Raw genomic sequence first — 17,473 nt, forward strand, 5'->3', positions numbered from 1 at the left:
TTGGAAGAACAAATATTGTTAAAATGTTTATACTATTCAAAGCAATCTACACACTTAATGCAATCCCTATCAAAATACCCACAGCAATTTTCAGAGAGCTACAACAAACAAAATTTGTTTGGGACCACAACAGATCCCAGATACCCAAAGCAACCTTGAAAAAAAAAGCAAAGCTGGAGGCATCACAATTTCAGACTTCAAGTTATATTACAAAGCTGTAGTAACCAAACAGTATGGCACTGGCACAAAAATAGACTCATAGATCAATAGAACAGAATAGGAAACTCAGTAATGAACCCACAACTATATGGTCAATTAATCTTCAACAAAGCAAGAAAGAATATGCAATGGGAAAAAGAGTCTCTGCAACAAATGGTGTTGGGAAACCTGGACAGCAACATGCAAAACAAAGAAACTGGACCACTTTCTTACACCATATGCAAAAACAAATTCAAAACAGATTAAAGACCTAAATATGAGACATAAAACCATACAAATCCTAGAGGAGAACACAGGCAGTAACCTCTTTGACGTCGGTCATAGCAACTTCTTTCTAGACACATCTCCTGAGATAAGGGAAATAAAAACAAAAATAAACTGTTGGTACTTCATCAAAATAAAAATCTTCTGTACAGCAAAGAACACAATCAACAAAAGTAAAAGGCAATCTATAGAATGGGAGAAGATATTTGCAAATGACATATCTGGAAAAGGGTTAAGATCTAAAATATATAAAGAAATTATACAACTCAACACCCAAAAAATGAATAATCCCATTAAAAATGGGCAGAACACATGATAGACATTTTTCCGGAGAAGACATTCAGATTGCCAATAGACACATGAAAAGATGTTCAACATAATTGATCCTCAGGGAAATACAAATCAAAACTGTAATGAGGTATCACCTCACAGCTGCCAAATGGCTAAAATCAACAACAAAAGAAACAGCAGGTATTGGCAAGGATGTGGACAAAGGGAAACCCTTTTGCATTGTTGGTGGAAATGCAAACTGGTGCAGCCGCTCTGGAAAACAACATGAAGGCTCCACAAAAAGTTAAAAATAGAACTACCCTACGATCCAACAGCCACACTACTAGGTATTTACTCAAAGAATACAAAAATACTAATCCAAATGCATCCCGATGTTTATAGCAGCATTATCTACAATAGCCAAATTATGGAAATAGTCCAAGTGTCCAATGGCTGATGAATGGATAAAGAGGATGTGGTGTGTATATATACAATGGAATATTACTCATTCATAAGAAAGAATGAAATCTTGCCATTTGTAACAACATGGATGGAGCTAGAGTATTATGGTAAGCAAAAGAAGTCAGAGAAAGACAAATACCATATGATTTCACTCAGATGTGGAACTTAAGAAACAAAGCAAATGAGCAAAGGGGGGAAAAGAGAGAGGGAGGCAAACCAAGAAACAGACTCTTAACTATAGAGAACAAACTGATGGTTATAAGAGGAGAGGTGTGTGGGATGATGGGTAAATAGGTGATGGGATTAAGGAGTACACTTGTGATGAGCACTGGGTTGTATGGGAGTGTTGAATCACTGTACTATACATCTGAAACTAATATTACATTGTATGCTAACTGGAATTTAAATGCTTAAAAAAAGTACTGAATGATCCGATCAATTATAATTAAAATAGTACATTTTTTTAAAAACGTACATTTTTAACACCCAGGAGATGATGGATTGAATTTCAACAATCTATGTAAACTTCCTAATTTTGCCACAAATCTTTTTTAACCAAGACACAGAAATTCCTTTATTGTACTGTTATATACAAAAAACAAATATAAAATACACATATAACAACTGAACACTAAATAGATCTTAATGTCAAGATTAGTTGGAAAACATTAAAATAGAATTGACGACTTAATGCCATTTTAAAAGCTAAGACACAATGTTGATTCCTCTATTTCTGAAAGATACAAAGCAGTTAGACAAAAACCTGTCCACTCTATCCTCAAATCCTTGATCCACCTACTTTGCATCTTTTCTGTTAGTCCATTCTAGTTCAAGCCCTGAATCTTCTCAATGAGAGAAATACCACTGCTGTAGCCTTCAAAGTGGTCTTACAATTTCTACTTTAACATCCCTAGAATATATTCCTCACATAGCAGAGTGTTCTTTTAAAATGTGACTCAGGTATCACCACTTTCTTTAAAGTGTACCTATTGCTTATAAAACAAAACCTTGGCCTATAAAACAACATAATTTTTCTCATAATTATTTCACTGGGTTCATCCAGTACCATTCTTTACATTCTCTATTACTTATGTATTTTCTATTCTTAAAATAGATCTATACAGTTCCCACCCAAGGTTCTTTGTAATTATTCTTTTTTGAGCCTACAAAACTCTTCACCCTAACCTTGGAATGTTGCCTCCACAGTGGACCTTCCCTGGACACCTGATCCTTTTCTAACCTTCACTCCATGCTACTTTTTTTTTTCAAGGACTTAATACCAGCTGCAATTGCTCGTATAACAAGGCTGCCTTGTTCAACATGTATCCCCAGAACCTGGAATCTTATCTGATACATAGCAGGGGCTCAATAATTTGTTGGCAAGTGAATTAATAAACTAAGATATGATGAGTCATTTTAACAATGATGCAGCAATATTATAAAAACAGAGAGGGAGAAAAATCTCTGTAAGCTTTTAAGAGAAGGAAGAATCTCAAATGTAGACTAGATTTTTTTCAGACATATCCATCAAAGGATAAAAGAGAAGAAAAGCAGGGTGGTGAGTGGCTTGATGGTGGTGGTGGTGGTGGTGTGTGTGTGTGTCTGTGTGTAATACAGATAAGGTTGTTTCTCAATAGGCAGCATTTCCAAAAGAATTGAAAATAATTGCATGGAAAGAATGATGACATAGGAGATAGTCATTGAAAATCCAAAATACGCTAAAAACAAATATGGTGACTTCAGCCAAGCTAAGGCAAATAAAACCATTTAAATTATATTTTCCCTTTATTTTTTCTTTTCCATTCAGCGTCCAGTGCTTTTCCATTCAATGTCTACTGCTTTCTTCCTGATTAGCTGATGGTAAAAGAAATACGTGTGTGTGTGTGTGTGTGTGTATTCTCACACACATATAAACATATATATTTCTTTAATTCAAGTATCTTTTGTAAAAGTTTTAAGTAATAAATGATTGTATGGTGACTAACAATAAAAAAATGAAAAATAAAAATAAATATACAAATACATATAGAAACTCCTTATACATAGATATTAAGGATTTTAATTTATTTTACATTTTCTTAAAAGGGATTTTGAATGAAAAACTCATCTAGGTATATGAGAGCAACGTTAGACCAAGAGTCAAGGAATTTGTATTCTAGTCTTAAGACTCTACTAGAAGCATCGAGCAAGTCACTTTATTTCTCTGGGTCTCAGTTTCTTTTTATTGAAACCAAAGTGGAAGACAGGGAGAATGCTTTCTAGCTCTGTAATAGGCTGCCATTATCATTTAATGTTTGCTGAATGCTGAATGCCCTACATTATGTTCCATAAACAAACCGAAATACTAATTTACTATATTCACAGTGTACTATGAAAATATCTGTACTCTTTACTATAAATGGTTAGTTACAAAGTTCTGCTTAATGCATAGTTCTCCATTAACAAAGTGCACAGGCCGAAGTTTCTGAAACTCAAAAAAAAAAAAAAAAGACAAAGGAAGAAAATCCCAGTATTATCAACTTGAAAACCTTCAAAGGTCTCTTAAAATGCATTTTTCTTGCTCAAATTCCACCATGAAATAATAGAAGAACGGGGTATTTCATTATTAGTATTTTTTAAAATGTCTAATTGGCTTTCCATGACTGGGATGTAGCCAAATATAAAATTCTTCTGAAAGAAAATGAAAGGCAGAAATATTCATCAGATGGTCAAGGGCACATAACCAGAGCCTCGAAATACTCAAAACAGACTGATTGGTCTCAGATACACTTCAGAGCACTGACTTCTCAGGAAGCTGAATTCCAAAATAATTGTAATTAATTGCAATAAATCTGGCTGCCAGCTATATTCTCATCCTATCTGACACACATCAAAACAATTTACACCCCAGTCCCAGGGATTCTAAATAAGAATCTTTACAGAAGTAAATACTGGATTTGTAATAATTTTATTGCACATATTTAAGAGGATATATTGGATATAGTTGAAATAAGCTCTTTTTCAAAGGGTTAAATAAGTGATGTTTAATAAGAAGTGGTATTTTACTCCATACAAAGAAGACTTTTAGATATATTATTTAGAAAATTTTGGTTCCTGTCAAGGATGACATTTAAGAATCTTCATAACAATTAATAGAGCTGTTGATACTTTTTATTAGTAACAATTAACGCTACTCAGGACAAAAATGATTATACCATCCAAGATACTTCATCCCAGTGAATAAATATGTTTGTAGCATCTGTTTCCTGGATCATTCACAGTGCTAATTAAGGGTGAAATAGAAAATGGAGTGATCTCGGGCGCCTGGGTGGCTCAGATGGTTAAGCGTCTGCCTTCGGCTCAGGTCATGATCCCAGGGTGCTGGGATCGAGTCCCACATCGGGCTCCTGGCTCAGCGGGGAGCCTGCTTCTCCCTCTGACCCTCTCCCCTCTCATGCTGCTTCTCTCTCACTCGCTCTATAAAAAATAAATAAATAAAATCTTAAAAAAAAAAAAGAAATGGAGTGATCTCTCTTAGAGTCTTTCTCACCTATGGGGAACTGTATGAATAACTGTATGGAATTTTAGAGTAATCATGTCATACTCGCAAACATATGGAGACAAGAATATCTGTTCTCACATTTTAAATTTGTCCTTGAGGAGACTTCCAGGGTAAGAATAAAAATTTTTCTTTCTGATTTTCCTGTTTTGACAACCATCAATTTTAAAACTATGCAGGAAATCATTTTCAGATTCATCCAACTTAAAGAAAATTTTAAACAAGCTAAATATACATAGTAGGTTCAATGTTCTCTTTCCTAAGTGAATATAAAAGAAATATTCCAATCTTTGCTGAAAAATATTATTTCTATTCACTTGAATGTACATAGATGGTATGTGTAAAGTTTGATGCTTCTTTGAGGACTAAGAGATGGAAATTATCTAAATAATCTAATTAAATATAATGATCCTTTTTAAAATGAATAATATGTGTATAAAAGGATCTAAATATTTTCAAAGCTGAATAATAAAAAAATGAAAGAAACATGAATGTATCCAATGATAGGGAGTAGTTACTGCTTTGGGGTAGAAGAGAGATATGTCCAGTCTGAAGACAAATAAATTCAATTATTTATAAACACAATATAAATTTATAAACACAATATAAATAATATAATGCCAATGTAGTAATGCCAATGTAAAGAATTACACTGACTGGAACACTAAACAGTCATCAGTTTTTATCTTCTAACTTAGAGAAAATTATTTGTTTCATGGTCAAAGGAATTGACAATAGCCAGTAACTGATACCAACTTGCCTGAACAACAATAACAAAATATCTCAATTAGAAGTATCCCCAGAAAACTATAAGAAAACTGGGGTCATACTTTTAGCTATCCACAGAAGAGGAATCCAAGGCCAAGTGATTATACTCATGCCCGCTGGTCTTCTTCACAGACTGGTCCATAAAAAAGAAGAAATATGTCTCAAGAAATGAAGCTGGAAGCCTCAGATTACATACTGAATGGAGCACTGGGTGTTATACGCAAACAATGAATCATGGAACACTACATCAAAAACTAATGATGTAATGTATGGTGATATAACATAATAAAATTTAAAAAATTTCTGACAAAAAGAACCACTGCTTTGATCTCACCTTGAAAAATCTACCTTTGAATCATCTCATGGTTTCCCTGGTATCCCTGCCTCGACCTGGATGTTGAAAATTTGGCACTACTGACATTTTCATCTAGATAACTTTGTTGTTGTTGTAAGGAGCTGTCTTGAGCATTGTAGAATGTTTAACAGCATCTCTGACCTCTATTCACTAGATTCCCATGGCACACTCCCCACCTCCAGCCACAACAATCAAGAATGTCTTCAGAGTTGCCAATTGTCTCCTGATAAAATTACCCCCAATTGAGAACCACTGGTCTAAAGAAAGATAACTGTATTGTGTACACGGCAACTGTGTAGGTGTGCGGTTCCTGTGACTTCACATTGGCCAATCAGTATTAGCTACACTACTGATACCATTCACTACTAGGATGCCAACACATACTGCCAAAGTCAGATCTTTAAAAACAACAACAACAAATTCTCTATGATTGCAGCCAACGTGTAAAACCATTTGGCCAGTCAGAACTTTCTAATAACCTTTCTGTAGTTCAATTTTTTTCCAAGTTTTTTATGTAAATTCCAGTTACTTAACATACAGTGTAATATTAGTTTCAGGTATAGAATTTAGTGATTCATCTTATATACAACACTGAGGGCCCATCACCAAGGGCTTACCTTTATTTCAAATTTTAAGACATGAAATTTTGGGTGCCTTTATCCAGTAAGTATTTACTGGTACCACAGTATTTTTTTCCATAGGGCACTTATTTCCTTAAACATTAATCAGAAAAGAGGTTCCTTGATTTTGTGGTGGTAAAATAGAGTTGGATCTATTCCCTCCACCCCCACATACCCAATGGCAGAACAAATTAAAAATAAACAAATACAAATATTATGATGGCATGCAAGCCAATGGATGCTATCTCTATGCCTAAGTCAATAAATATTCCCTGGTTCTAATCAAACCTACTATCTTGGAATGGACTATAAAAAGACAGTTGGACCCCCAAAATGTGTAGCTAACATTTTCCTTGGAATCATTCTGCTGCCAAATATGAATTTCTTTCCTCTGTTTTGGGCTATTTTTATAGCATGTTTTTAAAAGCTCTGCAGATTTTCAGAGTCAAAAAGACGTGAGAGTCTTATACATCAGTTACCCATTTCCATATAAGTGCATTAGACCCATTTCCAATTCCCTCCTAATTTCAAAAAGTGATTTGATAGAACTGTTTATGGCTGCTGGTGTTTTCTGCTAAGACCACTGGTGATATTCAATTTACTGACAGCAGAAAGAGTACATATAGCTAATACTTATGAAACATTTCCTCATTATGTCACTGTGAATGAGGTTTTGTTTGAAATAGTTCTGGCTTTAAGAGATAACATTTCCAAACACTCAAAAATGATGAAGAGCAGTTTTGGGGCTAAAGCACTTCTTTTGCATAACTCTTCTTTAAAAGTTATATACCCTTTAATTTCCTCCTTCATTAGAAATCCACCTATCTTGAATCCAAAAGAAGCCTTAAGACAATTATTTCAGGAAAATGATTTACTTTTGTTTTATTTTTGACAGCCACGTCCAACATTATTGTTACTCATGGAGTCTGCTAACCATGATTACATAGCTAAAAGTACCCACTATTCATATTTAAAATGTTTTTAAGAGGGAAATGACAATGTGGTGTTATCTTAATTTTTAAAATAAACTGCCTGTCACATTTTAGAAAAATATGTCCTACTAAATAATAGGCTATTATATTATCACTTTCTATCAATAATATGTTTATTTTCTTAATTGACTTGGCACTTTTATTACAAAGCTTTTATAGTGATCTTAGCCAATTATGATTCTAATTAAAATATTGATAATTGCTCAATGAAAAATCTGCAGTACGAATAAAATCCTTATGCTCTAGTAAGAGATTTTTTTCCAACAGAATAGCCTTTGAGAGAAAGTAAACCCAGACTTTAGCCTAGCATGAGCTTTGAAAAGACGACTACATTTAATAATGCTATCTTGGAGTGGGGAGGAAATGATTAAATGAGTTCCTCTGAAGAGATGTGGAATCATGGTATTTGTATTTTTTTATTTTTTACAGTTTTGAGTTAACTGGTTGCAAATATATGCCATACTCCAATCCCTTATCGGTGCACCTCCCCCACCATCACTGAATTCTGACACCTCTAGGACTTAGAAATTGCTTAATTATCTGTGTTGTGAGATAAATGTCTTTAGGGAGCCTATGAATCTTAGAAGATCAGTAAATTAGAATATTTACTAAATATGACTCTGGTAATTAAGAGTCACTGCCTACATAAAAGGGAGTAGAAATAGACCTCAAAAGGATTTAAAAAGATTAAGCACACATGCACAAAGATAAAATGGTATTAATCAGTACATGGAGAAACTACAATGAGGTGAGCTGGGGGTGGTGTGAGGGACCAACAAAAGAACTGGGATAATGTAGTAAAGCCACAAGATTTTATTTATTTTTGTTTATTTTTTGATGTATCATAGAGGCTAAGGAAGTAAGGACCAAATGCTGAAAAAAAATACATAATCTATGACCATAGATTAGGTCCACCTAATGAGGTGAAGACCTCATTAACCTGTATAAAGGGAATGATCAATAAGGAATTATCACATAACTGAATATTCATGTACTGAGTGTCTATACCTAACTTAAATGCTTGGCCACCGAAGGCCTATACTCCCCCTCAAAAATGATACTGTGTGATAAAAAAAAAATAAGATATTTAGTTTTTTTCCCCCAAAACTAATTTTATTGAAAATCAATTCATATTGACTTTAATCAGCAAATCTTCAGTATACTCCTGCTTTCTGCCTTTTGTCCTACTGAGGGCTTTTTTTTTCCCATTCATTTTAACATACCTTGATGATTCCTTAGCCTTTTCTCTAGTACCACAGAGGACCACCCAATTAAGAAATAACAGACACTGCTCTAAACATTTATTAAACTTTTTCATTAGGGTTAGTATTATCTGCCCCAAGGAAATCCGTATTTTTACAAAGTGAGCAATCTGGGTTCTATCCTCAGCATTCCACAAGGGCTATAAAGAGTTGCATTCTGAGTAGCTGTTTCTCTGATATCTGTGAATTAACCAATTAGTTTAAAAACAAAAATGTCTTTATTCTGTTACTTGTTGCTCTAATTACTAAAGTACATCAGCTGTTTGGTTTAATTTAGCCTAATAGATGCATAACTATATAAGCACTTCCTGATTTCAATGACCATATTTTCTTTATAAAAACACTAAACAACAGAAGGGTCCAGTCCATATCTTTCACCTGGCCATCCTATAAAAAACATGAAGTCTAGATGTCTATTCCAAATGTACAAGTAGAAATGAGAAAAAAAAAAAAGGGAGCTGATGATTTGTGCTCACTGATTTAATTTGCATGGAAAATCCTCTGAGGCCTTGGAGTATGTTTTCTCTGTATCCTATGAGGTCATTTAATAGGCAATATATTGAACTTTTGATTATATAAAACCATGAGTGAATAACTACACACTGTTTTTCAGTGGTGTTTGACAGCTAAATTTTGAATTTCTGCAAAAGTTAATTCATTAACACTCACTCTGTAGGTAATCATAGGTAAATCCACCTTAAGAAGACTGAATTTACAAGAAAGACAAAATTCATATTTTTTTGTAAGAGCAAAATAAATACATTCTGTTATTTAAACACTGTCAGGCTAACCAGTGACTCTGGAGAAGTAAAATGAAAATGGTAGAAGCCTAAATTATAAAAGTAAAACACATCAGCCCCAGCAGAAAGCCAGTTTTAGAAAGTCTGCCTTCTGCTTGATCCAGAAAACTACAACAAAATTAGAAGTCAGAAAGAATGAAAAGTAAAGAGGGAGAAAAAGGTTGTGATAACTTGTGTTAGATTTTTTTTTTTTAATCTTCACATCCGTATGAGTGATCTTACATAGGAAATATTGGAAGAAACATTGATTCTAGGGAAATTTTATTCTTGGAAACATTTACTCATTGACTAAAAAGGGGAGATATGAAGATAAATGGGGAGACATGAAGCAGATGGGCACATGGGCATTTCCTTTTAATCGATGTACTGATTCTAATGATATGCCAAGCCCTAACTTTTTACCTGAAATGTTTTGCAGGTGCTGGAGCTGAAGAAGAAAAAAGTTATGTGCACCTAGAGAGCATTCTAAACAATACTGAAATGCATAAAGTAATTAATTTTTCATTACTTACAAAAGTTGTGTTTTCCAATAATAATGTGGTGGCATTTGTTTCTATATTCAGTTTAATGACATGTCCATTCTCGCTTTTATACACCACATCTGTATCTGCAACAACAAAGATATTAACAATTGACAAACACATTGACTAGGTAATATAATAAACTGTAGAGGAGAAAATGTGCATAATAAGCAGACACATTAGAACAATCACTGTTAGCCTTTAATAACCTGAGCAAATTTTTGTACTTGGCTCACATTAATCTTCTTTAGTGATCAGGAAGCCTGACTAGCACATGGTCTATTGTGCAGTGAAAACAGGGTTAGTGAAAGGGGCCACTCAGGTTTCTGGTTTAACAACTGAAAATTAATTAAAATATGGAAAATCTGCTGCCCATTCTGAGATGGAAAGAAGGGACAAAGTGCCTCCAGTTTCCATGTTACTGTTACTGATGCATGATCCAGTTAAAGGGACAACAAGGGCTGCCAGTTTACCGTAAAGCCACACCATTCTAAGCTACTCCTACCAGACCACCCTCATGAAGACTTTTCCTGTCTCCTTTCTTACTCAATTCCTATCCACCCTTTCTCCTTAGCTTTGGGAATTTTGTCCCTGATATTTTATCTGGCCTGTGTGATCACAGATCAAAATCTCTGACTGCTAGCATGCCCCTGTATCATCTTTGTCAACTTTAGGAAAATGATGTCTTCATTTTATTTTTTTTTTGATGTCTTCATTTCAGTTCAATTCAGCCACATTTGTCAGCAAATTAAATCAGCTTAAGAATACCTCATGGATGCCTGGGTGGTTCAGTTAGTGAAGCATCTGACTTTGGTTCAGGTCATGATCTCAGGATCCGGGGATCCAACCCTGGGTAGGGCTCCCTGTTCAGCAGGGAGTCTGCTTCTCCCTTTCCCTCTGCCCCTGCCCTGCTCATGTTCACTCTATCTCTTTCTCTCAAATAAATAAATAAAATCTTAAAAAAAAAGAATAATTCCTCAGATTGAAAGTATCAACACAAGGGAAAACTGCCAGGAGTTAAATATAAATATATATTCATTTTCACATTCATCTAACTTAGAGAAAATATTAAACAAGCTAAATATTCATGGTAGATTCAATGTTGTTTTTCCTAAATGAATATAAAAGAAATATGCCAATCTTTGCTGAAAAGTATGTTACTTTATTTCTACTCCACTGAATGTACATAGATGGTATGTGCAAAGTTTGATACTTCTTTGATGACTAACAGTTGGAAATCATCTTAATAATCTAATTAAATATAATGATCCTTTTTAAAATGAATAATATGGATCTAAAAGATCTAAGTATTTTCAAGCTGAATAATAACAAAATGAAAGAAATATAAATGTATCCAATGATAGGAAGTAACTAGTTATTGTTTTTGAGTAGAAGAGAGATATGTCCAGTCTGAAGAAAAATAAATTCAATTATTTATAAATACAATATAAATAATGTAATGCCAATGTAGTAATGCCAATATAAAGAATTGCACTGGCTGGAACACTAAGTAGTCATGAATTTTTATCTTCTAACTTAAAGAAAATCACTTGCTTCTTGGTCAAAGGAGTTGAACAATATATAATATATATTACACTATATATTATATTATACATATATATGTATAAATTACACACATATATATGTATATATACTATATATTCCACATGTGTAATGTACATATATATTATATATTACACATACATGTATGTGTATGTGGTTGTGTGTTAAAGGGAAGTTACCCAAATAAAAGCAGACTTGAATGTTTTTTTTTAATGATAATCTTCTTTCCAGTTTTAATCAATTCTAACCCTTTACATGATATTGCACCTTGCTAACCCTCTGCCCATTCTTAGAAGAAAGGCAATATTGAAGCAGTTTGGGTCCACTATCCTCAGTAAATGAAGTTATACAAGACACAATTTCTCAGAACCCAAATGTCTTCAGTTGCATAAGCGTGAACAAGTACTGCATAGTGGGTTATGAAGGTTTTATGGAAATGTCTGACACTTCACATAGAACAAGATTTTCTGACTTGTTCTCTAGTTATTTCAATATTACAAAAAGCTATACCTAGAAATTATATGATGAGAAGTGATCAATACTAGCAAAAATGCTATAAGGATAGCACAGGAGGCCAGTAGTTCTTGAGCTCAATAGGGACATTGACATGTTGGATCAGGGGGAAAATGGTGTATTAAGAAAGGAGGAAAAGAGACAAAGATAGATTTTCAAGTTATTATCTGAAGCAGACTGTATGGGCAGAAAGATAATCCTATGTGATATTTAAAATAAGGCCTTGTATCACCTTCTGAACTTTCATCAGCTATAAATAAACTGGGTTCTACTATCATTAACTTTACCTGTTGTCTATTCTAGTGATGTAGAACAAATAACAGCTCTACACAAATAATAAATATTTGCTTTGATTTATATTCCTTTCCTCTCTTCCCTTTCTTTTCTATCCTGTATTTATGGTCATAGCTCAACAGCAACGCTGGTCGCCTGTGTTATTCATTTGGTTTTGCCAGCTAATTCTGGTCTTCTGTCTTCCTGCTCTCAATTAATGCTGCTTTAACAAAGAGTCCAACCTCAATCAACACCTCTGTTATTTTTCTTGACATTCTCAATTCTGGACCACTTCGTGATATTGATGGAAACTGCCATCATTGATAAGCAAGAAGAGCCAAAGAGCATGTCTTAACAAGTCATCCTTATAATATTTTCACTAAAAATTAAGAGAAAAAGGACTTTCCCCCTTCTACTGCACAGTGAAGATAAATAAAGCCAAAAGCCATCAATGAGTGGGTCTTCATCTAGGAGGCAAGCACACAACAGAATTCTATACAGGGATGAAGTCTGTGGGCTTAGGGAAGAAGAAGAGATCAGAGAGCAACTGTAGTATGAATGATGGTTCATGTTCAATGGAAAGGATGAGTGACATATGGCCCCCCAGTCTCACAGTAAGAGAAAATCCTAAGCCAGTGATGGACTGTATGAGGTGTAGAAAAAGGAAAATTAACTTTTGTTCCCCTGAGAACCAAAGTAGAAGGAAGTGAAGCTTGTTTGAGAAGATAAAAACTAAATTAATATTTTAAAAGTAAATTCTGCTGAATAATTATTTAGACTTGAAAAAATCTATAGAGATTTGAGATTTATAAATACCTTTAGATCTGCACACTTGTAAATTTTCCTATTAGACTCTCAATGTTGAATTAGAAGGAGAAACTTTTTTAAATGAAGTGTAATTCCCTAGCTTAAAATTTAATACAGATTTCTGCATGAATTATTTTAAAAGCATCTAATATCTGCCTTTATTAATTCTGTTTAATTTTTTTCCTGGTCTTTAAAATGTGGTCTTCTGGGTCTCATATTTATCCTACTTTAATGTTTGATTTATAATCACTAGTGGAATCTCCCATTTTGATACTTCTGTTATTGCATTAATAAATTACTTTCTGGAACTAGATTTCAAAATTGTCATGTCATATTTTGCTTAATATTAAGTAATGAAATACGAGTGAATAAGAGCAATGAGTAGAGTGCATTAACACAGGAAGATTAAGGTAAGTGTTACTTGAAATATTCTTAAAACACAATATTATGCATGTCTACACAGTACTTTGATTAAATAATCTTTCTTCCTTTTCAGCTCATTGAAAGTTAAGAGTCAATTATCCTGAACACATATTTGATTCAGTCAGTTTTTTTAAAAATGAAAAGGTGTGACAAGACAGAATCACCATCTAGACTCTCCATCCTGAGCTCCGAGAATATATTTTTAGTGTTGTCTCCCTAGATGATTATTATTACTGTCATTTCCACCTATCCCCCTTTTCCTTAATGTATCTAAAGAAAGGGAAAACATAGTAGTATGTTTTAGGTTAAGATCATTCAGATAAATGCAACCCTTTATTTTCTACCTCTTCCACACAAAGCAGGTAGTAAAGCACTTCACAGAACAGTTCAGTTCTCAATTTGCTAATGAAATTGAAAACTGAGGCCTCCATATCCACCCCAAATGTCAGGACCAAGAACCAAAGCAGCCTACATGTATAAGATTTTATTTTGAGTTACTACATGTTCTTGCCCACGAAAATAAATGTAAAAGCATACAAACAACTTTCTTCAGGAACTCCATGAAAATTAATTTATCTGAATAAGAAGCTCTTGAAACTGAGCAAATTTCTTAATTATCAAACACCTGTTTACTTAATACTAACTTCAAGATGCCTGCCTCTTTGTCCACCAATCTTAAGATACTATATCATGAAATATGCCCAACTCTAAGCTGCTTCTCACATTGAAAGACCCACTCAAGCCCAGATCCCTAGCCCTACACTAACCTCCCCAAACCTACCCAACTAGCTCCTGTTTCTGGATATCCTAAGACTGTCAAAATGTTGTCCTCCATAACTGCAATAGGTAATAAACTCAGCTCTGGTTAATAGGTTATACTTAGGGTTAACAGCAGACAAAATTCACCTTCCATGTACATCAATGTAAAGGCACTTTGTTTTTCTGTTGATGTTATGATTGGTCATGTAAATATGCATTTAATTTTGACATGATAATTTGCTCTGAATATTTCAAAACAAAACTATCATCTATCTATAAAGATAATTTTCAAAAATTGGGAAAAAAGCATAGCAAATCAATTATTTGGGAATGTTAATTCAACTATGACCTTTGTTTTAAAAACTCTGTTTTAAAAAAAAATCTGCTCTTGATATCTAAAATAAAAACTCCACAGCATCTGAAATATTTTTAACTCCCAATTAACTGAAAAAAATTTAAAAACAGTGAAACAAAATAGTGAAATGATTATCACAGAAAAAAACTGAAATGCCTTTTGAGAGAATTTATTAAATATCAAGTTAAGATTTAATCTTTAGTTAAACATATCAAGGGGCAAGTCTGGAGTACTGAGCTAGTCATCTTTGAAACACAGCAGGCCCCTCATTCATCTCTCCTGAAACACTGCTCATAACTATGCAACACTATCCTCACTTTTTAAAGAGCCCCAAGCTCCATGTATTTACCTGTGAAAACCAAGGACGTCAGAAATGGCGTCACTGTCCTGTCTACCTCAAAATCTCACCCTATACTTTTTCTTTTTTATCCAGACTTCTAGAATGAGGTAATCTTTCTCCTTTGCAAAGCAAAAAGCTGTTTTGTTGCCAAATCACTATGCTCTGAACTCTTAAATATCTTCGATTTCTGGTACCTCTTGCCAGCTACTTGTGCTTTTTAGAGCATATATATTTATTTTCTATAATAAAATAGTATAGTGATGATGCTAATGCTGATGATAATCACCTCCATTCAGCTCTTTTGCTCTCCCCCAGGTTTTTCTGTTTCTTTTCACAGTAAGCCTCAATAAACTTTCTACCCAAGGTTTCTGTGTCATTCTGTGTGTCTTACATGCTCTTCATCATATCTCCCTGCAGTGAGCTTCTGTCCTCACTCTGCTAAACTTGCAAACTTCCAACATTACCACTGACCTGCAATAACCAAGTCCAATGTGCTCTTCCTCCAAGCCCACTCCCTACCTCACTTGATTTTGCAGTGTGAGATAATGATGATGAACACAAGGATTTAAAAATCATCTTTCTTGACTCTGAACCATTGCTTTGCCCTGGAATTATTCCCTCAAAAATGTCTGTACATCCTAACCTGCTTCCTTACATACTAAGCAGAGATATCCTTCCAAGTTCAGCTCTGAGCTTTATTTATTTACTTTTCAATTGCTATCCTCTGTGTGATCCTTTCTACTCAGACCTTCCTATATTGATTCTTAAACTTTCAGTTCAAGTTCTGACCCTACCCAGATGCCAGTTTTGTATTTTCAGTTCTATGCTTGATCACATAGATGTCTTGCAGATACATAAAAGTCAGTAGAATAAAACTATACTCCTTATATTTATGGCTATACCCTCCCTCAAAGTTCCATATATATTATCTCTTCACTCCTATATTAATATTATTCTTTACAACCTTTCACTTGGAAGACTGTTTTAATTTTTCACATGTTCTGTAAGCCTCCAGTTTATTCTAATCACACAGCCTAATACATTCTAAACAACACTTGTATTTTGTCATATGCACCAAAAAAACTCATGGCTCGCTATTAATAAAGTATGAAATGAAAGACTGGCACTCAGGTTACACACTACCTGGCTTCAACATATATTTACATAGTTATTATCACCTGACTCCCTATAAAATAGTCCAGATCATCTGTTGTGTACATTTGTTCACATATATATCACCCTCACTCTATTTTGCTTATGATACCCACTGCCCAGGTCCTGTCCAGATTCTATGTCTTTTTCCAAGCACTGTTAAGTTCCCAACACTTCTGAAGTCCTTACTCAATCTCTTTTCTGAACTTCTATGTTAGTCATTTAATATTTAACCATATACTTCATTAAAAAAATTAGTATCGATTTTTATTTAGTTTTGATGTGTTGTTTTGGGTTTTCAATTACTCTATGAACTCAAGAAAGGGCCTATTTCATGTTCCTTTGAGAACTGAAACTATTCACACATCTTACTGTCGATATTAACATGAGTTTACCATTCAACTGTCTGCATTAATATGACTTTAATATTTCAGGAAATTCTTGCCAGGAAGACGAGGCTGTAAATCAGTTCATCTCCCCCACTTCCCTACGGAACTTTGTGAAAACCCAATTCCTTGAAAAATAGACTATTCAACTAGTGCCCACTAAAGTAAATAGCTCTTTCTCACAACAATACATAGCTCAACCAAATGAATGTTACTATCTCCCCTCACCTCCTTGAATTCATCAGTCCTAAACTCTTACAACACAAACTCACCCAGTTCCAATCCACACTGCTAATGAGAGACCTGTCAAACTAGATCCCCAAAACCTCAAACACATCCCCCTTGGTCCTTTCCTTTCCATACGCTGCTCACTCTCGGTCAAGACCTTGATCTCCTATACCAATGTGAGCAACAGCCTCAGTTGTTAGTTTGATGAATTTCTTGGGAGGGTTGGGGGTGGAGCCAGCATTCAGCTGTTTGAAACTTCTATATTATAAAGTATGTATATGCATAATGTCTCGTATATATCCCATTGAAGGATCTCAAGAAATATTTTTTTCTCTTTTCACTATCTTCCATACTTTTTTTTCCCACTGTTACAACTTTGTTTAGAAATATATTTAGCACTACTGACAAAGACTGCCTCCTTGACCAAAATTCAGTCAGAATCCTCAGAGTGCTCTTCTTGACTAGTCTGTGACTTTGGCCTGCCTTTAGCATGAATCCTGCTAAGTCAGTTCAGTTAGAATATCCCCACCATTGCTGTCTGATCAAACTCCTCACCGCCCCCAATTCATCAGTCCTAAACTCTTACAACACAAACTCACCCAG

General features: G+C 34.2%; 1 protein-coding gene across 2 annotated transcripts in view; it reads right to left on the bottom strand.

Moving 5' to 3' along the window:
* DPP10 (dipeptidyl peptidase like 10) overlaps nucleotides 1–17,473 on the bottom strand; it is a 1,400,194-nt gene that overhangs the window by 320,055 nt on the left and 1,062,666 nt on the right. For both annotated transcript variants that reach the window (XM_021695867.1, XM_021695868.2), the window contains exon 4: nucleotides 10,063–10,157. In XM_021695867.1, the coding sequence (XP_021551542.1) occupies nucleotides 10,063–10,157 (95 nt within the window). The remainder of the gene's footprint in view (nucleotides 1–10,062; nucleotides 10,158–17,473) is intronic.

The sequence above is a fragment of the Neomonachus schauinslandi genome, chromosome 3, assembly GCF_002201575.2.
Source record: "Neomonachus schauinslandi chromosome 3, ASM220157v2, whole genome shotgun sequence".
NCBI classification, from domain to species: Eukaryota; Metazoa; Chordata; class Mammalia; order Carnivora; family Phocidae; genus Neomonachus; species Neomonachus schauinslandi.